At 43.0% G+C, this 27,216-nt stretch overlaps 1 protein-coding gene across 20 annotated transcripts in view; it reads left to right on the top strand.

Annotated features, from left to right (window-relative positions):
- The window catches only part of KALRN (kalirin RhoGEF kinase), a 641,436-nt gene that overhangs the window by 322,944 nt on the left and 291,276 nt on the right, over positions 1-27,216 (top strand). For 16 of the 20 annotated variants that reach the window (XM_032406711.1, XM_032406713.1, XM_032406721.1 and 13 more), the window contains exons 11-13: positions 4,541-4,732; positions 14,217-14,425; positions 17,700-17,874. In XM_032406711.1, the coding sequence (XP_032262602.1) occupies positions 4,541-4,732; positions 14,217-14,425; positions 17,700-17,874 (576 nt within the window). The remainder of the gene's footprint in view (positions 1-4,540; positions 4,733-14,216; positions 14,426-17,699; positions 17,875-27,216) is intronic. The other 4 variants (XM_032406719.1, XM_032406720.1, XM_032406730.1 and 1 more) reach the window with 1 other exon arrangement.

Consider the following 27,216-nt stretch of genomic DNA (forward strand, 5'->3'; position numbering starts at 1 on the left):
TAGGGACTGGGGAAAGAAGAACAGAAATTGCAGCTATCTGTGTGTCCCAGTTGTCTGACTCAGAACGACCACAGGCCCTGCTTGAAAGCGCCAGTGGCTGAAGGATCAATAACCCACTGCTTATACCCATTTTTGGCATATCAATTGGGTAATGTTGATAAGGGGTCAAGTAAAAGACAGGGACTATGAGGCTTGGAAACCAAAGAATGCCTAGGAACTGTATTCAGGGTGAAGCCCAACTCTGGCCCTGGGGCAGAAACTGCTGTTTATTTGGTCAGAGATGAGCAGAAACCTGTCATGATCTGTGCCCCAATTTGGGGTGATGACAGGCATCCTCGCAGTGCTTTGGTAATGCTGTAGTTGATATTCTCTACGCACATTCCTATTTCAAGACTGTGCCAGGAGGTAGGATAAACCAAGTGGGATTGAACACTGAATATGAATTCCAGCATGTAAGGTCTTGTACCAAGTAGTTGATGAGAGCCAAGGATTGAATATTAGGATTGATGGGAAGTGATGTATTCTTTAATTTATTAATTCATTCACTAAATATTTATGGAGCATTTACTTGGGGCCAGGCACTAAGGGAAAGAGATGAAAGACATTATCTGCCTCTAAGCAGATGAGAAAGGCAAACATTTGCATTAGAATATGGCAGGTACCAAGGAGGGGTTTGGCACAGATCACTCTGGGAGCTCAGAGGAGCACATCTAAGCCAACCTTGGGTAAGAAGTGGATATGATGGTGGACTTCCTGGAGAAAGTGATGCCTAGGCTGGGTCGTAAAGGGTAAGAATTGGTCATGTACAAAAAGTGGAGGAAGGGCATCCCAGGCAGAAAAATAGGGGCAGGATTCAGGGCAATGAGTTTCTGGAAGTATAAGCCGTTTATTTCATAGGCTGTAGGATTTAAATGTGAGTTGAAGCTGTTGAGAAAAAGCAAGTGTCAAATGAAGATGGGCCTTGCATGCCATGCTAAGGTATTTTACCCCAAAGGCAGTGGGAAGCCCCTGAACAGTTTTAAGTAGAAGAGAGGTGTGACTGGATGTGAGTTTTAGAATCTCCTTCTGGGAGTGATAGGTATGAGGGCTGGGCAGCAGGTAAAGCAGGGAGCCCAGCATTTAGCATTGACCCCCTTGCCCTCCTACCTGTCTTTCTTATCCCTTTCTCTCAATAAAATCTATTCTCTAACTCTTTTCTGCCTTATCCAGTATGATTTCCTACCACTGTCTAATTTATTCAGGTTGACTCAACTTATCCAAACATACGCTCATTCCCATCTCTGTGACTTGTTCGTTCAGTAAACATTTAATAAGTGCTTATTATATACCAGCCATGGTTCCTGGCATGAAGAACCAAAGATGAATGAAACATGGAACCTACATTTAAGGAGCTCACAGACCAGTAGGGAGATACCCATGGAAGCACATTGTTCATATAGTATGGGATGATAATGGCCGTGGAATGGATAAACATAGAGTACCATGGGCATAAAGAAAAGCGAGTCATGTCAGTGAGAAGCCCTCTTCTTTCTCTGCTAAATCCTGCCCATCCTTAGGCTTCTGCCTTCATTCTGTATAGAGGCAGGGCAATGTCTCTATACACTATACACCCATCACATCTGTCTTCTAGTTAGAACTGTTCAGCTGCTTCCCACTGCGTTTGGGGTGAAACACCTCAGCATGGCATGCCAAGGCCCTTCTTTATCTGACAGGATAGTGTAATCGTTTGGAGCTTGGCCTCTGAAACCAGAAAAGATTTTAATCCTGGATCTGTCACTTATGAGACATGTGACCTTGGCCAGAAATTATTCATGCCTCAGTTTCTTCATCTGTAAAATGGGGCTGATGGCTGTATCGACTTCATAGTGTTATTTTGAAGATTAAGAAGTTAATATACATATAATTCTTAGATTGTCCTTGGCATGTGAAAATTATTCAATAATTATTGACTATTTTTATTCTCAGTTTTTATCCATTTTCTCAGCATCGATATCATGTCAAGAAACTTTAATTATTATTGTGTTACTTGCCCAGCTTTATGTGTTGCCATATAATTTCTTTCAAGAATGATTATACAATAATCTTTGAAGGCAGCATACATTGTATATGTATCTGTACTCCTGAGAGACTCACAACTTTAGGTATGTCTTAGGGTGATCGGCCATCCCAACTTGCTCAGAATGTATGGGACTTCTAGTGTTAAAATCAGGGAAGTCCCAGACAAACTGGGACAAGTTGTCCATTCATATGCAGTGGGTCCTTCGGTTTTGCCTTCAGTTTTGTTTTTTTTTTTTTTTTAATCTCTTATTGGTCCCAAACTTAACTTTCAAATAAGCTTGCTTTGGCTTTGCCACAAATATTTATTTATTGTCTAGAAAACGTAAGGTCAAAACCTCTGGGTTTCTTTGGGGTTGCCTGAAATTCCCTAGGGTTTAAGGTAGAAAATATGAGGGATTTCTGAAAAAAACTCTCCCATCTACTCTGGGTATATTTACTAGAAATTGTGGACAACCCCATAAGAGCCTTCCTCAACCTGGCCTACAGCCAGGAGGTCTTTCCTGCCCATCCTTTCCCGTCTCTCTTGTCATTTCCATCACAATTCTGAGTACTTTCTTCATTTGCTTTTCAGAATCAACGTACCCTTGGTTGAGTCAGTGGCAAAGCCTCTTTCCTCACACAAGGATCATGTGTTTCCATGAATTCCCTAAGTGGGGCCAAGGGATTTTTCCTCCTTTTCAAGTCCGACCACCACCCTACTCACCTGCACTGAGACAGCATTTGCCCTAGGCCATTGTTTTTCAGACAGCATTCCTTAAGGACCCACTGGGGCCTCTAAGGATTTCTGAAAACCATGACACGTGTTTACTGAAGGCTTGCCCGTCTTCCTCAGCACAACCGAGAGTCTGTGTCAACAGCCTCTTAAAGTTTCTACCCCAGTGCATTAGTTCCCTGGGGCTGCTGTAACAAAGCAGCACAAATTGGGTAGCTTAAACCACAGAAATTTATTGTCTCTCAGTTCTGGAGGCTAGAAGTCCAAGATCGAAGTGTCAACAGGATTGGTTCTTTCTGAGGGATATGTGGGAGAATCTGTTCCATGCCTCTCTTAACTCTAGTGGTTTGCTGGCAATGTTTATCATTCCTTGGCTGGTAGATACATCCCCTGATCTCTGCTTCATCTTCACATGGCATTCTTTTTGTAAGGACACCAGTCGTGTTAGATTAGGAGCCCACTCTACTCCAGTAGGACTTCATCTGAACTAATTACATCTGCAATGACTTGGTTTCCCAATAAGGTCACATTCTGAGGTTCTGGGGGTTAGGACTACAACATGGGAGTTTTCAGGGTTGGGGGCAGGGAGTACAATTCAATCTTTAATGCCCAGATCTTCGGGTGAGTCCAAAAAAAAAAAAAAACACCCAGAAAACAAAACAAAACAAAAAATGAAAACTCCATGGACACTAAAGGCCACATCTCCACGGGCAAAGTCATTGCTCATAAATCCATTTCAGTTCTCTCTCACTTTGCATTTGATACTTTCCTGCTGCCAGATTTGCATCCTCACCAGTAACCACTTGTTTACCACTCTATAGGGCATTGTATGACTGTAGGGATATTAAGAAATATGATAGACACTTGAGTCACCAGTTCTAAATCAGGGAATAGCAAATCTTTTTTAGGGGAAGCCTGCTGAGGAAAAGTTGAATCCATGGCATAACTCTTACAAAGGCAGTGACTCCCATCCTGCTGAATAATAATTACAAGCTGGTTGCCTTTTTAAATCTCTAGAGAATACCATGGTGTGTACAGACAGGGGTTGGAGGAGTGTGTGTGTGTGTGTGTGTGTGTACCAATGTGCATGTGCAGGCAGGAACAGGATAAAATCACCAGGCTCCTCCCCAGCCTTCCTGCAAACATTAAGCCTTCACTGGGTGCGCAGAGAATAGCCTGCCTCTCCTCTCTCTGACTGTGGCTGCTTCCTTCTGTCAGCTCCCTGGACTTGCTGACCCCTTCCCCTGCAAAGAGATAGCTCTGTTCCAAAAGATAACAACCACCAGTAGTTACAGGGAACTTGGGGGGGGGGAGTCGAACAAGTCTCCCAGTTATTGTTTCCTGGGTGTTCGCACATAGAAACACAGACGATCTTTGTGGATGAGGTATTTCTGACTCTGGCAGTTACAGCCTGAGATGTGAAGGCAGTGATGGATCATCGCAAGGGTGGGGAGTCTCAGCGCACGGGGACGGGGGTTCTCGCATGCCTCCTCGCTTCTTTCCAGGGACACCCCACCTCTGAGAAATCCCAGGGACGGAGGAGGCACCTAGCTAGTGCCCACTTACGCCAAGCTGCCAGGCAGGCTGCTAGCTTGCTGAGAAGCGGCAGGCGAGCCTGGCACTCAGCTCCTCCGTGCCGGATCAGGGAGCTGTGGGCTCAGCGCCTACGCCCTGCGCTCCAGCTCTGGGCAGCCCCGGGTGGGCTGGGGGAAGGCACGAAGCTCGGTCAGTGCCTGCAAGTTGACTTTCCCTCACTGTTGCTGCTGGCAGAATACCTACACCAATGCGGACAAGCTCCTAGAAGCCGCAGAGCAGCTGGCTCAGACCGGGGAATGTGACCCCGAGGAGATCTACAAGGCAGCACGACACCTGGAGGTACGCATCCAGGACTTTGTGCGCAGGGTGGAACAGCGGAAGCTTCTCCTGGACATGTCTGTCTCCTTCCACACACACACCAAAGAGGTAAGGCGAGCTGTGGGAAGGGAGCATTGGCTGGTATGCACAGAGGCCTGGGTGGTCTTGGGGATACTAGCCTCCTGACAGTGATGATGCTAACGATTTGCTCCTGATGACCTGTAGTTAGGTCTCAACCAGAATGGAACAAACTTTTTCCCTTCTCATCTCTAGTGAGGAGGGGGCCACAGAGGCAGGTCGCTGAGGGAGTCTGCTAGAGCATTCAGTCCGCAGCTGGAGAAATCTGGGGATCCCTGGTGTAGAAATAGTCGTGACAAGAGGAAATGTAAAATCACAGACTCCCTTCCCATCCTGGACCCACTTTCCCTTGGTTGCTGTTTCCTGGCAGAACTCAGTCCTGCAGAACTTTGATCATCTTTGCTACCAGCAAGAAGCATACAGAGTTTACAAATGTGTTCTGTGTTTTTATCTTTTTAAAAAAACAGAGGATTAAATTCTTCTTAATGGGGTCTGCCAGAGGGTGGTGATGTTAAAGTGAGTTGGTTCTCAACTTGCCTGATGGTGGAGTGGCGGCCAGTGAAGGAAGGGGGACTGAGGTACCCTTCATGCAGGAGGAAGCCAGCTGGGCTTAAATCTGGGCCCGAATCATTCACAGAGTGGAGACGGGAGGATGGATTGGGTTACACTGTTGGCAGGGCAGAGGGGCTCATAGAGAGGAGGAGGGTTGCAAACCTGCAATTGCTTTTCATTTCTGATTAACATGGGGCACTCTGAAATTGAGTAAGTAGCCAGCAAGGAGGCATATTTAGCGTCTTCTATAATAACACCCTTGGCAGATGAACTCATTAGGTGTATGCATGCTTGTGTTCCCCCAGGAATTCATTTTAATGGAGTATTAATTAAAGTTTGATTGCTTCTCAGGAAAAAAAAAAATTAACCCTACTTAATTAAGTTGATTTTTGATATTTGAATTGCATTAAGAAGCCTGGTTGTTACTACTTCACAGGCTTTTCTGACACTTGGTGGGAATGAATGCAAATCATTGCAGTGCCTATCAGAGAAAAACATGAAAAGATAATGTTTTCTAAACTGAGATTCCCCAGGCAGATGAAGGGCTGGCGAGCTCCCTGAAGATGGCTCTGCTTCCTCTCTGTGGGACCCACAGCCACTCTCTGATGAGTGTCTGTAAAGTAAGGGGATTAGCTTTAATCCAGGTTTTCCTGCCTGGTTGTCTGCTTGCGTGTGGCTCACCCAATTCTTAATAATGGTTTCAGAAACCAAAGGCTTGTGTATTCTCTTTTAATTATGAGCCTGTGGGTGATGGAATGGAGCATGAATGAACAGGAGTCATGTTCCCCGTGAGGGCTGCGGGGGTGCTCGCTGCCCAGGGAGGTGATGGATGAGGTTAGTTTAACTATATCTCCCACGTACCGTGCATGGAGCCAGAAGGCTGAGATTCTAGTCCAGATTCTGCTGCTATAGAACCATGTCAGCTTGTGCACATCACTGTGTCCCTGGTCCTGGGTTGCCTCATCTATAAAATTGTGCAGGTGGATTCAGTGGCCCTGAGACCCCTTATAGTTCTTATGTTCAAGATTCTTTTTCTTCTTCTCTCTTCTTTATTTGATGGTGATAATAACAATAATAAATAAGAGTAATTAAGTCTGAAGTAATACAGGTGACTTACCTGACCTAAGATGTGGTTCATTGTAAGCACTCAATGTATAGTAGATAGTTTTTTTTTTTTTAAATTGGGTACCTACTCCTTGCCAGACACATGGAATTGTCATGATAATCTTATGATCTAGATTTTCTTAAACATATTTTCAAATGGGGAAACTCAGGGTCACAAAAGAGTCTGTCTATGTGATGCTTCAAAATTGTACAATTTTGAAGAATGTTGTTGGGAGCTTCTCACCCAGCAGAGACTTTACCTGTCTTCCTGAAGACTGCTCGTGCTTGCCTCTGCTGTTCCACACTCTCTCTTCCTATTTTCCTCTGGCATCTCCTCCCCTCCTCTGCTCTTCTTCCTTCTCCTTTCTCTTCTTTTTCCTCTGTACATTTTCAACCCTCAGAGCAGGGCCTTGATGGGGAGGGTAGATCTTAGCTGAGAAATGCAAAGTGTTGCCAGGTTGGGGGTGTGGGCTCAGATGCTGATAAATACTGTCATAGATCCTTCCTGCCTAGTTATGGCTAATTTCTTCCTCCTTCCTTTTTTTTTGTTTTAAGTAGGCTCCATGCCAGTGTAGAGCCCGTCGTGGGGCTTGAACTCACAGCCCTGAGACCAAGACCTGAGCTGAGATCAAGAGTCACTTAACCGACTGAGCCACACAGGCGCCCCTTCTCCTTCCTTTTCTTTCTTCCTTTCTATGTGCACACAGTCGTTTGCTGCAGAGTTTTTGCATTAATGCCACTGTGTAATAGAATGTTGTTGTGAGATACAATTTTGAAGGAATTAGATAGAGCCGCCCGTACAGGACATTTCTGAGCAGGAACTGAACATCCGTCTTCCTAAATGATTTAACCGAGGCTTCCCGTGACTCCCCAGGCTGAAGTTCATAGTTTTACTTTTTCCCACTTCCTGCATCAAAAGATTTCCTCTAATTAGGATCAGAGAGGAAACAGGAGGAAGATAGGAGAAAGACACCCTCCAGGCCCATTTCGTCTACAGATTGAAGAGTCTGTTTAATCCTTTTGGCCCTGCCTCATGACTTCTTGGTGACCATGGGAGTCTGGAAGGTTAAACCCTTCTAACCATTTTATTGCAGTGTTCTTCATAATTTGAATAATTAGAAACTATCTAAATAGTCCATGTTGAGTGATTCATTAAACTAATCACAGTGCATCTAGTTAGCGAAATATTATACAGTCATAAAAATCACATTGTCAAAGATCGTGAATAGCATGAGAAAGGGCTTGTAGACATAAAACATAAAACACCGTATGTCCAGCATGACCACAATTTTGATACACACATAGAATAAAGACTAGAAAGAAGTATACAAAGAAGTTAAATGTATGGGTGATTTAATTTTCTTTTGCATTCTTTTGTTTTATAATTTTCCTTCAATGATATGTTTGATTCAAAATCCATAACAATCCCAATAATGTTATTTTACAAAAATAAAATTTCTCATCCCAGTTGGAGAGAAGAGCTACACTATAAAGAGAGATGACAAACCTGTGTCGGGACCTGCTTATGTTTGCAGAGCCTCAGCTATTCGTATATATTGTGCTGAACTTTCAAATAGCTTCTTTTTGCCTGGGGACAGGAAGGCAGCTGACATTTTGCTGGTCTCGAGAGCTAGGGAGGATGTAGGGAGAAGGATTTACCCAAGTCCTCATTTTCTTTGTCCAGGGAGAAGGCATTTGTAGCAAGTGTCATCTGCTCCGCAGAGATTGTCCAAACAGAATTCTCTTTCCTTGCTGTGTTTCCATGGAAATGCTGCAATTGCTGGGTTTTCAAAATATCCATTTTTAGATATTTTTGTAGTAATAATATGAGAGTCAAATTAACTAAAGAATGTGGCCAAGATAATCAACCTCGACTCTTTATTACACAGCTTAATTAAATGCCCATTTCTCTTTGTTTCTGAACTTGTGAAATCATTCTTCCGTGCTATTTGCTGCTCAAATAGGCACACGCGTGGGCGTGCGCGCACACACACACACACACACACATCCCACAAACACCTCAGACACTCACGTGTACACATGTTCCTCTCCCCACCCATGGTAGAACCAAAACTAAGTCAGTCTTCCAAAGGGATGATGCTCTCAAGAAACAAGACTGCTTCAGCCTCTATTTCAATTGCCAAACTGTCACGGTGTTTGTTTAAGAAATAAAAGCTGGTAGTCGATGCCAAAGAAAAACTATCTCTTCAAAACGAGGGAAGCGTGGTTCACCCTGTGGAGCTGGACATCTGAGGGCAGTGGATTCTATCAGCACAGTGCTCCACAGCTGTGCAGGCGGAACAGCCAATCAGCAGGGGAGAGCGGTAGACTACCTCTTTCCGTAACCGCTCATCCATAAGCCTCATTAGCTCTACAGACCTCCTAGTGTCTCCCTTCCTTGTCCCTCCCTGCCTGCCTTTTTCCATTACCTCTTTCTCTGCAGGCAAGATGGGCTCCATGGGCTGGCCCCTCCTGAACTCACTGGTTCACTCTTAGGACCAATTTTATGTAGTGCATTCAAAGCCTCCTTCAACTTTACCTCTGCTAAGGTTCTAGAACTTCTCAAATTAGGTCCATTGTTTGGATTCAAGTATTCAGGGCCACAACCACATGTGTTCTCTGAGAGGAAGAACACATAAAGCCATCTAAGTGTATCTGTCCACGTTGACCAAGTAATTATTGCCAACCAAAGAGCAGAGCCCTGAAGGAATGGGTCACGGTGCAGGTGTGTTTGACCAAGAAGAGCATCTGGAAATGGCTGAAACATGAGAGTCATTCTGGAAGCAGTGGATTGAAGGGAAAGGTGCAGTGCTAATGTATTAGACTCTCCGTAAGCAGAGGGTAAGAAGGTTTACCCTAGGGGAGAGAAACCAAAATGGAGAACAATAGGAAAAAAAAAACACATGGTTGCTGCTACCAATTACCTCACACACTCCATGATTTTATCTAGTTTTGGCAGTCATTGCTTGTGGTAGCTTGAAGGGAGAGACCATTCTGACGGGGTCTCACTGGCTGCCTGATAATTCGTAAATTAGTAATGGGAGTGGCTCTCCGATGTGGATTCTTTTCAAAGCAATCTAGGCATGCTCTTCAGGGGTCAGTCAGATGGACACATACACAGAAGGAAACCCATAGGACATTCAGATAGGAAAATTGCAGCCTAAGAAATGGAATATTGATCTTTACTCATAGTTTAGGGACACTAATGTTCCTTTCTGTCCACTTTATGTATGCCTCAGAGGTGCTGGTTCAAAAAAGTGCATTATGGGCCCACAATTTAAATGGGCTGCTCCTCAGAGGTGACTGTGTGCATGTGGCCCCATGGGATTGCAAGTGGCTCACAACTCAAGCTTTCTAGGTTGCAAATAGTGTCTTAACTTGGTGTCACAATTATCCTCAAACTGTGCTAAAGTTTCTGGGCTTTGGATATCTCAGTGTCTAAGCTGTGACTGCAGTGTTTCAGTTTAGAGAGCCATTTCTTTGCTACCCTCTTCTTGGCATCAGCCTTTGAAGAGAAACCATAGCAAGTTAGAGCTGGAAGGGATTTTAGAGACAAGCTGGAGAGCCCACACATACACATGCATACGCACACATACACTCACCAGTTTAATTATGAAGTAGTTGAAGTAAAGTAGTTTTTCCATGCTCAAGGAGTAGCCAGACAGGGGCAGAATCAAGAATTATCATCAGTAAATATCAATTCCATTCAAGAGCTCTTCTCCTTCTGTTTGTTTTTGTAACAGAAGGAAAAATAGAGAAAGATGTCACTAACCCTTTGTCTTTGGTGCTGTAGTCCCCTTCCCTATCTCCAAGCCAAATTCTCTTTAATCACTAGCAATTTTATTTGACATTTTATCCTCTTGAAGGTAGACCAGCACTTCCTTTTCTTATCAGCCTGCTAACCACTGGGCTGAGCTGCATTGAGTATTGTCCTTCATCATTTATCCCTTAGCTGATTTTCCTTAGCAGTAAGTAGGTTTGATTCTGCCTTAGACAAGAGTTTGTTTATAATATAGTAGAATATGTAAACAGAAATGTGAGAGATCAGTTTCAATTCACTAGTCAAAGACTGTTTTGGGGGAGGACACATTTTTCTAAAGATATTGACTTCAGAGGTCAGAGTGTATCCTCAGATATCCCTAGTCTTTCCCTAGTCCCTTTGTTTATAACACTGATAACCTCATTTTTATCTGGTAATATCTGTGGTCAATTTCTTTGCCCCTGCTATTTAGCTGCATGACCATCAGGAGGAGGGAGAGCCGTGAGGCATGGTGGATTTCCTCAGAAAAAAAATGATGCTTTCTTCCCTAGACCGACACCAGAGGTGTTCAAGTTTTATTAAGAATAAGGGAATGGGGTGCCTGGGTGGCTCATTCAGTTAAGTGTCCGACTCTTGATCTCAGCTCAGGTCTTGATCTCAGGGTCATGAGTTCAAGCCCCACACTGGGCTCCATTGGGAGCTGCTGGGTGTGGAGCAAAAAAAAAAAAAAAGGACCTCTAAACTATGAAGCCATTAAAATAGCTTAAGGATGGTACTGAGAAGAAAATTATCTTAAATCAAATAAAATTCTCAAGATCCCTGTAAGCCTCTTTTCTGTCTCTTATTCCTGTAACAGGAGGTGCCAGCCTTACCCTGATCAGTCTTCCATCTCAATGCCTGTCCTCCTTTAAGACATCAAGTTTCTTTTCTTTCTCTTACATGACTTGCTTGGTGTCCACAGTTTTTTTTTTTTTTGGCTGAGTCATTTTTTTTTGAATTTTTTATTTTATTATGTTATGTTAATCACCATACATTACATCATTAGTTTTTGATGTAGTGTTCCATGATTCATTGTTTGCGTATAACACCCAGTGTTCCATGCAGTACGTGCCCTCCTTAATACCCATCACCAGGCTAACCCATCCCCCCACCCCCCTCCCCTCTAGAACCCTCAGTTTGTTTCTCAGAGTCCATCGTCTCTCATGGCTCATCTCCCCCTCCAATTTCCCCCCCTTCATTTTTCCCTTCCTACTATCTTCTTTTTTTTTTTTTTAACATATAATGTATTATTTGTTTCATAGGCACAGGTCTGTGATTCAACAGTCTTACACAATTCACAACGCTCACCATAACACATAGCCTCCCAGTGTCTATCACCCAGCCACCCCATCCCTCCCACCCCCTACCACTCCAGCAACCCTCAGTTTGTTTCCTGAGATTAAGAATTTTTATCTCTTTTCACATTCTCTTTTCCTTTCCTTTCCTTTCCTTTCTTTCTCTTTTTTCTTTCTTTCTTTCTTTCTTTTCTTTCTCTTTTTTCTTTCTTTCTTTCTTTTCTTTTCTTTCTTCTTTCTTTTTCTTTCTTCTTTCTTTTTCTTTCTTTCTTTCTTTCTTTCTTTCTTTCTTTCTTTCTTTCTTTCTTTCTTTCTTTCTTTCTTTTTCTTTCTTTCTTCTTTCCTTCCTTCCTTCCTTCCTTTAGAAATATCTAGACTTTTCAGTCTCTAGGCTTTCCTTAGACATCCCAGGACAAAGCAGCAAAAACAGCAAAGAGAGGCCCAGCTCAACCTAGCATACTGAAGGACCAAATCCAGTGTTGATCTTTTACCAATTCCAAAACGAAGGAGTACTTCAGACTTTCCCGCTGCCTTCTAGCGGGAACTGGAGGCGCTTGCATCAAAAGTATCTTTTAAATATAATATCTATCACTTCCCACATGCTAGGCACTGTTTCTAAATGATATATATAGATACAGATATCTATATTGATAGATATAGATATAACTTGCTTATTTGTGTATATGTACACACAGACATACACACACGTGTCAACTTATTAATAATATTTACAACTCTGAGGGGGTAAACAGTATTATTATCCCCACTCTACTGATAAGGAAAACTGAGGTGCAGAGAGGGTAGGTTATCTGCCCAAGGTTGTCTAGCTGATATGTGGTAGAACTTGGGGCTTAAAACTCTTAACCATTATGCTCTATTGCCTCTCTATAAAATAATTTATAAAATAATAAATAATTTTTCAGAGAACCCATTATCTTTTACCCAGGGACTTCAGCACCTGTAGAAAATGCTTTCCTCTCTAGGCAAAATGAAATAACATGAAGCAACAGCAACCAATATCCTGAACTTCCTGGTTTCAAACTGAATTGAAATAAATACGTTCATACATGTAGGAATATGTATCCCAGCTTCTATGGTCTGGAAAACTTGTTTTGTGTTTTTACAACAAAAAAAAGTTTTTTTGTAAAGGAAATAAACTGAATTACAACTAGATTGTAAGCTGCTAAATGACAGGGACACTGAATAATAATAATTTGTATTCCTTATAGCAATCATCACAATGCCAAGGGTTTATTAATAATTCTATATGTTTACTTAAAGCATTAATAATAAGTAAGTAATTTAATTCCCATAATCTTTGATGAGCAGAGCAGATCTTATACCCATTTTGTAAATTATAAAACTGAGGCTCAGAGAGTTTCTCACCTGTCCAAGAAGGTCATTGTTTATACCCCACCCCCTTACATGCTGTCTCTAAGGCTTGTTAATCTTGTTAACTCAACGTCTTCTGCCATATCTGGAGCCTTTCCCACCTAAAGAACAAAGAATAACTTGTCTGAAATCTGGAGACTATTTTTGTCACTATTATTTCTTTTCTTATCCCTAATTACAAAGGCCATACCTTGATTTATTTACCATACTGAGAACTAACTAGATGAAATAATATTCTTGAGGTGGATATTTATCCATGTTTTTAACATAGAAGACTTACAGAAATGTTAGAACCAGAAGGTAATTAACCTTTATTTTATTTAATGCTTTCCTCAACCTATTTTACACATGAAGTCAGAGAGCCAAGGGTGGAGTGATTTACTCAAAGCCACGACGAGTTAAAAGAATAGGGGCCAAAATCCACATCTGATTCTGTCTATCCATTTTCTCTCTGTACTGTTTTGGTTTTTTTTTCCTGGTAGAGCGCTGAGCTTATCTTTCTGGCTAGCCAGGTGAAGATTCCTTATTTCTAAGCAAGCATCAAACTCATCTTTCCCTTCATCATTTTATGAGCATGCTCAGTAGGAGTATTAGGAGTAGAACCCTGTGGCAGACCACTGGAGACCTAGTTTCAGTATGAGGAAGAGCTATCATTTCATGGGTTTTCAGTAATTCAGTCCAGCTCCTCATCATTTCCAGTGCTTATTCTGTTCAAAACATTATACTTAGCACTTTTAAAGTTGCCTGACCAATAACATCACCCTGGCTGCATTTCAGTGCTTGACTATCATGGGGGAAATGGCTCATACTTACACTGAAATTAAGATAAGCTACATTTTTAGCATTCAACCTTCTAACCAACCTAGCAGCCCTGAAAAGAACAAAATAATTTAGCATAACACATATTTTTAAAATTAATCTTCATTTGGTTCTTATTGAGCATCCCATTCCTTTTTTGCATGTTTCCAAAATCATGATACATTTCTAGGAATCAGCATCTAGCAGCCTGGAGTGTGCAGAGCCCTCCTTTCTGCAAGATGAAATAATATATGTCCCTCACCAGTCCTCTGTTCTTCCTAGCCTCTCCAAGATGAGTGATCCCCCCTGCTCTTTGATTGCAAGTTTCCCTGAACCACAGGGAAGTTAAGCCAGAGGTGGTTCCCATCCTTAGGGAACGGAAACATTAATGGAGTGAACTTAGCAGAGATGAGCAATGAATATAAACATAGGTGTGCTGGTGAGAAGGACAGTCTAACATGTCACTGACTGGTGGAGGGTAGGTTGGATGACCCCTATCTGACTTTCTTGCCCTGGCCCCTGCCCTGACCTCTCCTGTCTGCCCTGAGTGGGGTCTCTGCTCTCTCCCCCACAGTTGTGGACATGGATGGAAGACCTTCAGAAGGAGATGCTGGAGGATGTTTGTGCGGACTCAGTGGATGCGGTCCAGGAACTGATCAAGCAGTTCCAGCAGCAGCAGACCGCCACTCTGGATGCCACACTCAACGTCATCAAGGAAGGCGAAGACCTTATCCAGCAGCTCAGGTCAGCGCCTCCCTCCCTGGGGGAGCCCAGCGAGGCCAGGTCAGCATGGGCAGTGCTTTCCAGTGGGAAATGCCCTCGACTAGATGTGAGATAAGTCGTGTCCCGGTCTTGGTTCAGCCACAGCCGGCTTTGTGGTCCTGTGTGAGCTTCAGTCTCTCCCTCTGTCAGATATGAAAAAGCCTGGGCCATACCCAACTTGAGTTTAGGATGAAATAGTAAATGGGAAAGCTCTGGTGTTTCAAAGAATTACGTATGATTCATGATGTTGTTCAGCAATCAGTAAGTGACATAGACACAAAAATTAACAACATTAAACCGAAAATAGGTAACGTCTTCATGAAGAATTATGGAATTTTTGGTTATGTGGAGAAATAGCCAGTATAGAATATAGTGTTCTTTGGCTTCTGATCTTGGGCTGAACCCTGAATGCTAGTGCCCGAGTTGGCAAAAATGGTTGGCTTTGGCCCCGTGGGGATCTAGAGAATGTGTGTCATTCTCTCACTCTGCTCTCCATTACCCACATATGACCTTTCCACCATTCCTTGCTGCCCAGAAAATACAACTCCCTCTGTATCAACCTAAACAAACATAACTAAGAAGGAAAATCCTGTCGAAAACCTTACATTCATTTAGAATCATCCACACCATTGCCTCCTTTCTGTTGGCATCAATATCTAGCTTCCTGTCCCTGTCAAGGGCACAGGCTCCTCAGATAAAGTGTCATGGGGCCTTGAGGAAGCCCTCAGCGCCACCCCTGTGCCCAGGTGCTGTATAAATAGGACTTGATGATGCTAATGATGTCTGCCCACGGGGACTTGTTCTATCCTAAAATCACCGAGTGCTGGGACCTCTGCCCGCTCTGGACAGAAATAATCTCATCAGCAAGTCCCAGGCCAGCCCTGGGGCCTGAGGGAATTACTTGAATTGGAGAGGGTTTTTCACCACCCCCGTACCAGTTGTCCAGTTAAACAAACAATGAGAACTTACCTTGAGATAGCCCTGGCACGTTTTTCTGTTGGAAATTAATCATGTCGATTCCAAGCATGCACATGAGATGTTTTGGGTCCTCCTGTTGCATACTAACAAGACAGCCTCTTTCCCTTCTTCCCCCAGTTCATCTTTACTAATATATAATTCATGAATTTTGTCTGCCTATCTAGGAAACCCTACTGAAAAAAAATTCCAAATAGCAGGCAGTCTCTTAATCTCTCTGGCCCTCAGCTGCTTTGTCTGTGTAATTAAGGAGGTCACTCCAAGAGCTCTGTCAGCTCTAGAATTTTGTGATGGTTTTGTGTTTTCTCTCCAAATACTGTTCACAAACTTGGTGGGTTTCGTTCTGTGTGGGCTGGGTCTATGGGGATGACCCTTGCTCTCACCTGCCAACCTTGCATGATGCCTAAGGGCTGAGGGTTACTCTGTGATGGCGAAGGCCTCTTTCTACAACTTAAACGCCATGGATTTCAGAGAGGATCCTAGCTAGCTGTGTGACCAAGAACCACTGGTGACCACGTATGCCCCCACTAGCCTGACTCTAGCCCAGGCTCCCGTCCCTGATTTCAAGACCCGCCAAACAGGAAAAGAGTGGAGAGGGGCACGAAGCCTCCCGCCCAGCAGAGCACACATCTTCTCTCAATCTCCCTGACTCTTCTGGCGCTCCTCACTGAAGCACCTCAGGTGGTTTTGGCATCACCTCTGTGATTCCTAGTGAGTGTGATGCTGACTAGGTGCCGTGCAAAACGGTCAGAAATCATTCTCTTCCTTTTGGAAGCTGCGTGATGGAAAACAGCCCGAGAGGAGCAGTCAGAAAGAACAAGCATATCCTTCCAACAGCAAAGTGCTCAACAAATGCATAATGCAGAGGATCAAGTACATGCCTTATATTCTGTTCATGATTGGGTATCTGTGCGGTGGTGGGGTTTTGTGCCCAAATAGGCCAGAGGAGAGGGAGCTCTCAGAATGACACAAGGAGGGGCTCCTGACCACGGGCCTTATGCCCCCTTCAGAAACAGTGTGGGATCAGACACAGCTCCTTCTGAGACAAACACAGGCTGACAGGACTGGTGGTCAGAAAGCCTGCTGATGATTTTGCTCTTGTCCTCCTACTTTGTACATTGTATAAGAAACCAAGAGGCCACAAGATAATGAATGTGCCCATTTATTGTAAGCTTGAGGGCCCTATAGAATCTAAACGTCTGAACACCTGTAATTGTCCTATTATAATGATCTCTTTGAAGGTCTCACCACCCCTTACTTCTCTGAGCAGCTCAACATGTTTCCTTTTGGTTCCCATCTATGACATGTCACCTCCCCCCTGCCACTTTCGTAGACTCTACTGCTCAAAGAGTGCAGGCCTCCCACCTGCTTGGCTGGGTTCCTCCTTTTCTTATAACGCCCAAATCAGAACTCATCTTCTTTGCCACCTTGCTGTTGCCCCAGCCTCTTGTGCCCCTACCCCCTACTCTCCACAGCTAGGCCTGGGCCCCAGTCAGTGCTTGGCACTGCTCCTGTGTCCTTTCAGGATCCACGGCCATTCACACAGCATGTTTCTGGTCACAGAGCACATTCACATGCATGGTCTTACTTGACAGCAAACCACGAAGTGAGCAGGGCGGGGGGGGATTCTTAAGTCCACTTGACAGGAGGCAGCTGGGGCTCCAGGAGGTGATTTCCCAAGGCCACAGGCCCGTGTGTGTCAGAGTGGGGACTTATTCTGGGCTTGTGGCCTCTAGATCCCGTGCTTTCCTCACAACAGCCTGGAGCCTGGGTAACAGCACAAGCCCATAACTTTGGCATGGCATTATCAAGTGGATGAATAATTTTGGTAGCTGTGATCTCATTTTATTTAACAAGAATCCTGTGAGGTAAAACTAGGAAGGGTGATTTTTTTCATATGCCTTTAATTTGTCGACTCTTACGCCTTGTGATCAATGTGTCTGCTCTCATGCATGTGTACGTGTGTGTATTAAACCTGTGCATCATAGGCTGCATGTATGTGTGGAACCGGTCCAGCTCCCTAATATATTCTGCTTTGGAGAGCCCTTTCCATACATTCCTTTGTCTGATCCATTTCACAGTTCTGAGGACTAGGAGAGCAGCTAGTCTCAGAGCTACAGTGCTGTGAACCTCAAAGATGATACACGTATCGTTGGTTCACCTGCTAAAGACAGTCCCAGGGTCACAAGAGGAGTTTGATAAATGTCGTGAATGACCCAGTCGATTCACATCCACCTTGCTCAGATGAGGAAGGCCCCCTGCCCCTATATCACTTTTAACATGGCAAGGCCTCTCCCTTTTCCTCCCTACTCGGCCACAGGGACTCGGCTGTGTCCAACAACAAGACACCCCACAGCAGCTCCATCAGCCACATCGAGTCAGTCCTGCAGCAGCTGGACGATGCCCAGGTGCAGATGGAGGAGCTGTTCCACGAGCGGAAGATCAAGCTGGACATCTTCCTGCAGCTGCGCATCTTCGAGCAGTATACCATTGAGGTAGAGGTGGGGAAGGCGGGCACTGGGAAAGGAGAGGAAGGGCAGTCATGGAGAGTTCTGGGGCCGCTGCATACTGCCTGCTTCCTGGTCAAGGGCACTGCATCAGGGGCTGGGAAGGGAGCATTGGGCAGTACCCTATGGGAATTCGAGGGGATGGTGCATCAAGGATACATTTTTAGACTCAGCAAATTCCCAATTCACATTCTACCTTGTTCTGTTCCTCTGTCCTCACCTGCTCTGCCAAGCAGAGCCTCTCTGTTTCACTTCCTGTGTGGGAATTACTTTACTGAGAAGGTTTTTGATGGGATTATTTGGACCCTTGGTACTTTGCTTCCTGAAAGACCGTGGCATTGGCTATTTGAGTTGGTGATTGGATGCTTTAGCTTCAGGAGTAGGTAGGTGTTAAAATTTGGAGGCCTCCTCAGCTGATGACTAGAGGTCAGGAGCTAGATGAAATCACAGAGCAGTCAGGAAGTCAGGAGCCATGGGGAGAAAGACCTTTTCTTCAGTTTGCTTTGTGCTTACCAAGAAAGTAAGTCTATGCTAAGGCCATCTTGGTTCAACTCATGGACTCCTCAGTTCTTTCTGGAAAAGTCAGAATCAGATGTTCTAATATATTTATATCCCCTTTGTGATGCCTATTAATAATGTCTGTTCCACATAATATCCACCTTTTATTATTTTCTACTTTGAAACAGTAACTAAAGCCAGGCCAGTAGGGTTCCTGGGGTGTGAAGAGTATCCAACACCCAAGGCACTTTGTCCTTTTCAGGGATAGGAAAGGGTTAAATTAAAGAGGCACTATCTTCTCTTTGCTCCCTGCTGGTGTGGTCTGAGGGAAAGCGCTCTCCACCCATCATTTTTTTAAAATTCTGTTTTGCATTCCAACCGGCTCCTCACAGTTGGGGCTTCTGGGTGTCTGGGAATGAGCTTCCCAACAATATCTGTGGAAACTTCATGAAACTGGTTTGGATGGAAATGACTTTTTTTTTTTTTTTTAATGTTGCAATTCCCATATCCTAATCCTAGTCCCAGCCAGGACCAGAGAACTGTCCTGGCAAAAGATACTCTTCTTCAATTCTGTGAGCAACAGGGTTTATATTGAAAATCACAAATATTAAAAGGAAAGCAGTCCTGAAACAATCCTTCCTATCCCTGTCTTACAGTCTTTTTCTTCTTATAACCACACATCTACTTTTGCCTCCCTGGAAGCCACTGCAATTTCTTGCTGAAGACTACCTGTTCAAAAAGGGGCATTCTGGACAGTTTCCAGAACAAAGGAAAAGATAAGTCTTTAAATCTAGATCTTGATTATCCTTCCAGCTTATTCTATAACTTTAGGTGTATTTATGTGTACTTTTTACTTAATTTATTTTGAATCTACGCTCAAAAGGATTTCAGGTAGGAAGTAGTATTAAAACATAAGTTGTGGGGTGCCTGGCCGACTCCGTTGGAGGTGTGCGTGACTCTTGATCTCAGGGTCGTGAGTTCAAGCCCCACGTTGGGTGTAGAGATTGCTTAAAATAAATAAACCTTAAGAAAAATAAATGTATACTTAAAAATATATGTCGAAAGAACAATGAAAATACTAGTGGAAAATTAGAGATTTTGGCAGGCAGCAGAGAGAATGTGGTGAACTTCATAAAGCTGGGGTGATGAAGGTAACAAAGAAAGGAAAAAGGGGGTGTGAGTTGTTAATCTTTGGTACTTGGGAGTGAGGCTCACTGAAATAAACAGAGTTACATATGATTGCAGTGGCGCCAGCCCCAGGCACTCCCACCATCCCTCCCCAGCTCCACTGTGCCTGCCAAAGGTGAATGTATCCGTTGGGAAATTATGTTAGCAGGTGTGGTGATTCTGCTCTTGTAGTCTCTATTTACTCTCCTCTCATTCCCGGTCCACATAAAAAACTGCTTAAGAGGAAGGAAATCATCTGAGGGTTTGGATGTTTAGGTTTTATTTCATTAGATGGCATGGTTTTGAGGTCAGGGTTGCTGGCTTAGTCGCAGAATGGGTCAGATAGCTTCACTTTGCCATGAACTGCACCCCTGACATTAGCCAGAGGAGGTAGGGGGCATCAATAGGGTGTGTTTGCCTAAAGTGATTCTGGAAAATCCATTCCCACTCTTGAGAAACAATCCAGAGTATATGCCAAAATTATCCTTTAAAACAAAAAAGCAAACTATAAATCCAATACTTTAAGATTGGATCCTATTTAAATGTTGCACCAGAGGAGCTTGTTATTTCAATTATAGGATTTGAATTCTTCAGCCTTTGTATTGTATAAAAATTCTCTCCCCCCGCCCCGCCCCAGCAACCCCCATACAGCACAAAAACTTGAATAGTTGATAATGTAGTAGGGCAAAAGTGAGGACACAGTATGAGGGTCTAATAAAATGAGGGAGATAAAAATAGTGATTTGGTTCAGCACCCTCTGGTTTAGGCAGTGACGTCCAGGTTTTAGAAGGGGTCTTGTGCCCCATCTGGGGTGTGGCCCAAAGCTTGGGAAACGGCTGCATTTCATCTCAGATTGATATGGAAATCCTGCCAACCCTATGAAAAAGTTCTGCTTCAACTCAGATTGTCAGAAGTTATTTTTGAGGGTGATGAGATTATTTCAAATACCAGCTAGTGTTTCACTGTGGGGGATGACGAGCAAACATCTAGGGAAGGGTCAGAGTGTGAAACCGAGGGCGGCTTGTGTAGTGAGGGACATGTCGGAGCTGACATTAGCCAGGACAGGGGCTGTCACTGCAGAACCTTCAGCTATGGGGTCCTTCCCTCGAGGAAGGCATTTGATGGACATACTCAAAATTCCTGGGGATTACTGAAAACCAGAGCAGGCCTGCACCCCTGACATCTGGGAATCTAAGCATGACTCCTTAACCATGTCACCGATGGCTGAGATGGGCTAATTAATTTAAAAATTAAGATAGTACAGGAGTTGCTGTGCCAGACTCCTTTTCCTCAGTGAGAATGGTGTGTATGACGCCCATAGGATAACCTGGGCTGAGGTCATAGGACACCCCCACCAAGAATGAAACTTATCCCAAATGTATAGGCAACTGTTCAAAAGCCAGGACTGCAGCTGCATTCCTGACATAACTGCTTAGCCTCCATGGAGACCAGACAGTGTGACCCATGGTGGAACATGATGTTCTGTAAAGTGTTTCCTGTGGGTTCAGCTTCCCCCTACGAAAGACATTTTATATGAAATGGTTGTGATAGCAGAGACATTTCACCAAATGTGAATAATGTTTATGTTGTGGTGGTAAGAATATGGGTGATATTTTCTCAAAGCTTCCATGCATTTCAAAGTTTTCTACAACTGACCAGGATGATCAGAAAGAAAGAAAAAAAAATGTTTTTAGAAGCAAGAACGGGCCAGCAGTCTCCAAATTCTTTTGATCGTGCACTCTCTTAATAAAATATTTTTGAACTTGCAACTCCCTATCTTTGCATATATTAGTTTATAAATGGTACACATGTTCAATCACTGGCTAATAATCTCAGAACTCAGGGTGCCCGTAGGGTGAAATTCAGCTTTTTTCATTAGAAGTTGTGGTTCCATATTTCAGATCACTTTCTTGATCATTTCTAATTATTTTTTTGGCCTGGCTTCTTGACAGATCTGATTAGATTATCATTGTTTCTTTACCCCACAAGGTGGCCAACAGAGAGTTCAAAGTTCTCTTGTGCTTTCATGCGTATTATTGTCCTCAAACTGCAGTTTCTTTGCAGGAAACTTGATAAGCCATGTGTCTTTCTGTGAAGCTTAGTTAAAAGTAGATAATAGATAAATCTGTTTAACTGGGTGCATGTAAAGAGCAGTAACTTGAACTATGCTGAAAGCAAAGGGACAAAAGAGCCACAGTCGGCCCCTCTACACTGCAGGATCCCACCCTCATGGAGGAGCCCTCTCCCACCCCATGGTCTGCCAGTTCTTGCAGCGAGATTCCAGTGTCAGTCTATTAGTGAAAGTCTAGGGAAACATTGCATCTTTTTTATTGGTTTAATCAAATATGTGTGCATATGATATATATGCACATACAGATGCATATTTATAGAGTGGGAATTTTTGTGTTTTCAGTGGATATAATCTGGGGCATCCCCTGGGATGGATTACTCACATTATAGAGTACTAGAAATGACACCAAGAAAGATACTTTACATAAGGGACTTTATGAAACGTGGGCCACAGTTATGGTCTTTCTTTTAAATTTTCGACTCTATAATCACAATCAGAGTTTGTTCAGTGTACCTGCAAATTAATCTGTGTGATTAACCTGAGTATGGAATGGAACAGCCAACTATAGATCTATGGAGTTTGCATTAGGACAAATTGTAGCTAGGCTGAGGCTGGGGAAAAAATAGCCTTCAAGGAGGAAAATTCTGCCTTGAGGAGAGACAGCTGATTACAATTTACTGGTGGTCTCAACTCTTCAACTGGTTGTACGTAGAGGCCTTTAGTGTCTCATATTTGAAAGAGATTGCTCAGTCAGCCTTTTGCCTGATAGAAATCCAACTCAGCCAACATTTAGTGAGCACCTAATATGAATCAAAAACTATGTGGAGGATACCAACAGTCCTTGCCATTAGGCGGGTAGCTAAGGAGAAACAGAGAAACAGGATCATCATACAATGTGATAACTCTGTGACAGAGAGAGACTCACGGTTGGATGAAAACACTGAGACAGGAATATTTAGTTTAGTGAGGCTGCCCATGGAAAGTTTCATGCAACCTAACTCCTGGTTGCCCTCTGCTGAAGGTGAGTTAGCCACACACCTGGGTAGGACACTATCAGGGCACTAGCACGGACAGGAGCCCTTTCCGTGGCATTATCACCTGCCTTGTCTAGGCTTGTGCTGCCTTAAAAGCCCCGGGTTGTTTTTACAAAGTGCTTCTGATATACTTACTTAAAAAAAAAAAACTTAAATAGAAGCTTTTATATATTTTCCCTCTCAAATTGTACTGTTTTTCCTTGGCCCAGTTCTTCAGCCTATCAAGGTAAATTTATTATTGCTTCAACATTGTAGCTATTTGAAATATTGGCCAGGTCAGGCAGGGCCCTGTGGTGCTCCCCTGGAAGTTTTCCTCTGGTGACGCAGGGCCATCAGCCTGCACGGTCATTGTGTTGGCTGGGGATCATCTAAGGACCCCATCATCTAGTCCACTTTCATAACCTCTTCTTCTATAGATTCTGTGCCAGGCTCTGCAAAGCCATGCTGTGCTCAACGTTTGCAATATACGTCAAATCCACCAACATAGAAACTATAACAAGAAAGAAAATGAGATCTATCTGAGACCCTTGTTGGTGGATTGCTCCTAGGGATCACTGTAGCATTCTCTAAATATGCCCCAGTTCCTTTGAGAAGGAAATGCAAAATAAATTCCATAAAGTAAATCAAAGCCTACACAGAATATTAATTTGATAGTCTCTTCCAGACTTTTGCCAAATTGATTTCAGCACCATTGTGTGTGTGGGGGTGGGCGGGGTATTCTGCTACCATCTTCCTTCTTAAAAAAAAAACAAAAAAACAAAAATGATTATTCACACAGCTTTCATATTCTGGCAAGTCACCTGTTTGGGGTAGATTATCAAAGATGCCTGATGGAAACTTTCAGATCACTCTGTAATGATTGTGAGCCTAAAGTCAGGTTATATTCTCAAGGTACAAATGCTGTATGCTTCTTATTTCTGGTGAGGATACTGGGGATTCAGGAGAAGGAAGCAGATTTAAGCTCCAGGACTAGGTATTTAGCTTACACAGGAGGAAAAACACTGGCATTCAAGCATTGATAAGTACTAGAATGAATGGACAATATATGTTGTAGGAGCTCTTCAGCAAAGGGGAGATCTTTTGAAAACAGATTAGATTCCCACAGGTCTCAAACTCATTAAGAGGCAAAGATATGGGCAAAATAACTACTGAGGATCCAATCAAGACCCCTTCAAGATCATCATGATTGTATCAAAGGTCTCTGTTTTAGCATGATGTTAATGAAGAAAAGAACATGAAATTGTTCATAAAAATTATTCAATTATACAGATTATCTACTGGAATAGAAATTAGGTAACTGAACATTGGAACTCATCAATTATAGCATGTTGCAATATGCTCTCACATTATTTTGCCAAAAATTAGAAACAATTGAGTAGATTTCTTTATTGCCAAATCCTTCTGCTTTTCCCGAAAGTTCTTGCGATATCCCCAAAGATCTTTATATAGCTACATAAATAAATATTTTAACTCTTTAGAGAAGTTATATATATATTTCTAAAGCAGAAAGAAATGTTACGATATACCTTTAAAATAACCTATATTAGAATTCACTATCAACATTTTATAAATTGATTTTAGAAACAAAAAGAACTCACAGAAAAGAAAATACTAGACAAGAAGAATAAATGACTCTGATAATTTGGTGAATTTTAGTTTCACAGTGGTAACCTATATCAGTATACAAACCCATTATAGATAAAAGAGCTCTTCCCATGCAACAAGACTGTCTCTTTAGCTGCAATATGTCTTTCCCTGTCATCCAACACTTGTAGGTCAGTGGAGAATATTTAGCTTTCACTTTTTCTCATCTTAATAAAAATAGTGACATCATAAAACAGAAAGATGCTCATTTTGCAATTGACAGCCCATGTATTTCAGAGCATCTCACCACAGTGAAATGCCTTGGATCCTTCCTTCCCACTATTAGTTGGAATAGGGTTGGACCTTAATGTACACAGTGTGTGTGCAAATGATTTCTCTGCAGTATGTGATGCTGTTTGATAGCATTTTACCCACAGTAGAACTTCCTACAAAGTTGGAGTCAGTCCTCTCAAACTCTGCCACTGCTTTATCGTGTCAGTTTATGTCATACTCTAAATCCTTTGTTGTCATTTCAACAGCCTTCACAGCATCTTCCCCAGGAGTAGTTTCCATCTCAAGAAACCACTTTCTTTACTCATCCATAAGAAGCAACTCCTCATCCATTCAAGTTTTATCATGAGATGGCAGCAATTCAGTCACATCTCAGGCTTTACTTCTAATTCTAGTTCTCTTGCTGTTTCCCCCACATCTGCACCTACTTCCTCCCCTGGAGTCTTGGACCCCTCAAAGTCATCCATGAGGGTTGGAATCAACTTTTATCCAAACTCCTGTTGATGCTATTATTTTGACCTCTTCCCATGAATCATGAATGTTATTAATGGTACCTAGAATGGTGAACCCTTTCCAGAAAGTTCTCAATGGGTTTTGTCCAGATCCATCAGAGGAATCACTATCTGTGGCAGCTATAGCCCTACAAAATGTATTTGTTAAATAATAAGACTTGAAAGTTGAAAGTACTTCTTGATCCATGGGCTGCACAATGGATGTTGTGTTAGTAGGCATGAAAACAATATTAATCTCATCATATGTCTCCATCAGAGCTCTTAGATGAGTAGGTGCATTGTCAGTGAGCAGTGATACTTTGAAAGAAATATTTTTTTCTGAGCAGTAGGTCTCAACAGGAAGCTTAGAATATTTTGTAAACCATGTTGTAAACAGATGTGCTGTCATCCAGCCTTTGTTGTTCCATTTATGGAGCACAGGCAGAGTAGGTTTAGCATAATTCTTAAAGGCCCTGGGATTTTCAGAATGGTAAATGAGCACTGGCTTCAACTTCAAGTCACCAGCTGCATTAGCCCCTAAAAAGAAAGTCAGCCTGTCCTTTGAGAATTTGAAGCCAGGCGTTGACTTCTTTTTGGCTGTGAAAATCCAGGATGCTATCTTCTTCCAATAGAAGGCTATTTTGTCTATATTGAAAATCTGTTGTTTAGTGTAGCCACCTTCATGAATTATGTGAGCTAGGTCTTCTGGAGAACTTGCTGCAGCTTCTACATCAGCACCTGCTGCTTCACCTTATACTTTTACATTATGGAGATGGCTTCTTTCCTTAAACCTCATGAACCAACCTCTGCTAGCTTCCAACTTTTCTTCTGCAGCTTCCTCACTTCTCTTGGGTTTCATAGAATTGAAGAGTTAGGGTCTTGCTCTGGATTAGGCTTTGGCTTTAGGGAATATTGTTGCTGGTTTGATCTTCTATCCAGACCACTCAGACTTTCTCCAAATCAGCAATAAGGCTGTTTTGCTTTCTTATCATTTGAGTCTTCACGGGAGTAGCACTTTTAATTTCCTTCAAGAACCTGTGCTTTGCATTCACAACTTGGCCAACTGTTTGGTGCAAGAGACCTAGCTTTTGGCCTATCTCAGCTTTTGACATTTCTTCCTCTTGAAGCTTAATCATTTCTAGCTTTTGATTTAAAGTGAGAGACCTACAGACTCTTCCTTCCACTTGAACACTAGAGGTCATTGCAGGGTTATTAACTGGCCTGATTTCAATGTTGTGTCTCAGGGAATAGGGAGCCCCGAGGAGAGGGAGAGAGATGGGGCAATGGCTGGTTGGTGGAGCAGTCAGAACACACATATTAAGTTCTTCATCTTACATGGGTGTGGTTCGTGGTACTCCAAAACGCTGACAGTAGTAACATCAGAGATCATGGACCACAGATCACCACAACAAATACGATAATCATGAAAAAGTCTGTAATATTGTGAGAATTTCCAAAATTCAGCACAAACATGGAATGAGCAAATGCTGTGGGAAAAATGGCACCAGTAGACTTGCTCAACACAGGGTTGTCACAAGCTCTCAATCTATAAAAAACACAACATCTGGGAAGTACAATAAAGTGAAGTGCAATAAAATGAAGTATGCCTGTACAAGGTAAATACCTTCTTCAACCCATGATCATCATCTTCATCATGATTACCAGCATCTTCAAATGATTTGGAGAAAAAGACTGCACAGTGAGATTTCCAACTTTGCAGGTGATAATAAAGAACTAAATAGATGGGAATAGACCATAGGAAAAGGGAAGAAAAGTGACAGGTGAGTTTTCATTCAGGCAAGTACAGAATAAAACATTGGGCGGGGAGGGGGAAGACTGAGAAAGCAGGAGGAGCCAGTGGAGAGGGCACCCTGAGAACAGAGCCCAAGGCAGCTGCTAAGCCAAGTCCCTCGGGTCAGTCTGTGCCAGGAGAATGCTGGATTCAGTGAATGTCATCTGGCAGGAAAGTCTTGGGCTTCATTTTGAAGTGAGCCTTCCCACTTCCCACTGCCTCTTACCCTTTCTTTCTGTTTCGCTCCTTCTCTGATTTCCCTTATGGCTATGGCTCTAGAGTAAACAATTGTTAGAATAGAAATATTGCCAGTGTATCTCTCAAAGAGGTCATTGTATCCTAACACTCCAATTAATTCACGAGAGCGAGGGAGATAGGAGCCGCTGGAGCCAAGAGGGGAAC

This window comes from Phoca vitulina, unplaced genomic scaffold, assembly GCF_004348235.1.
Source record: "Phoca vitulina isolate PV1807 unplaced genomic scaffold, GSC_HSeal_1.0 scaffold8, whole genome shotgun sequence".
NCBI lineage: Eukaryota > Metazoa > Chordata > Mammalia > Carnivora > Phocidae > Phoca > Phoca vitulina.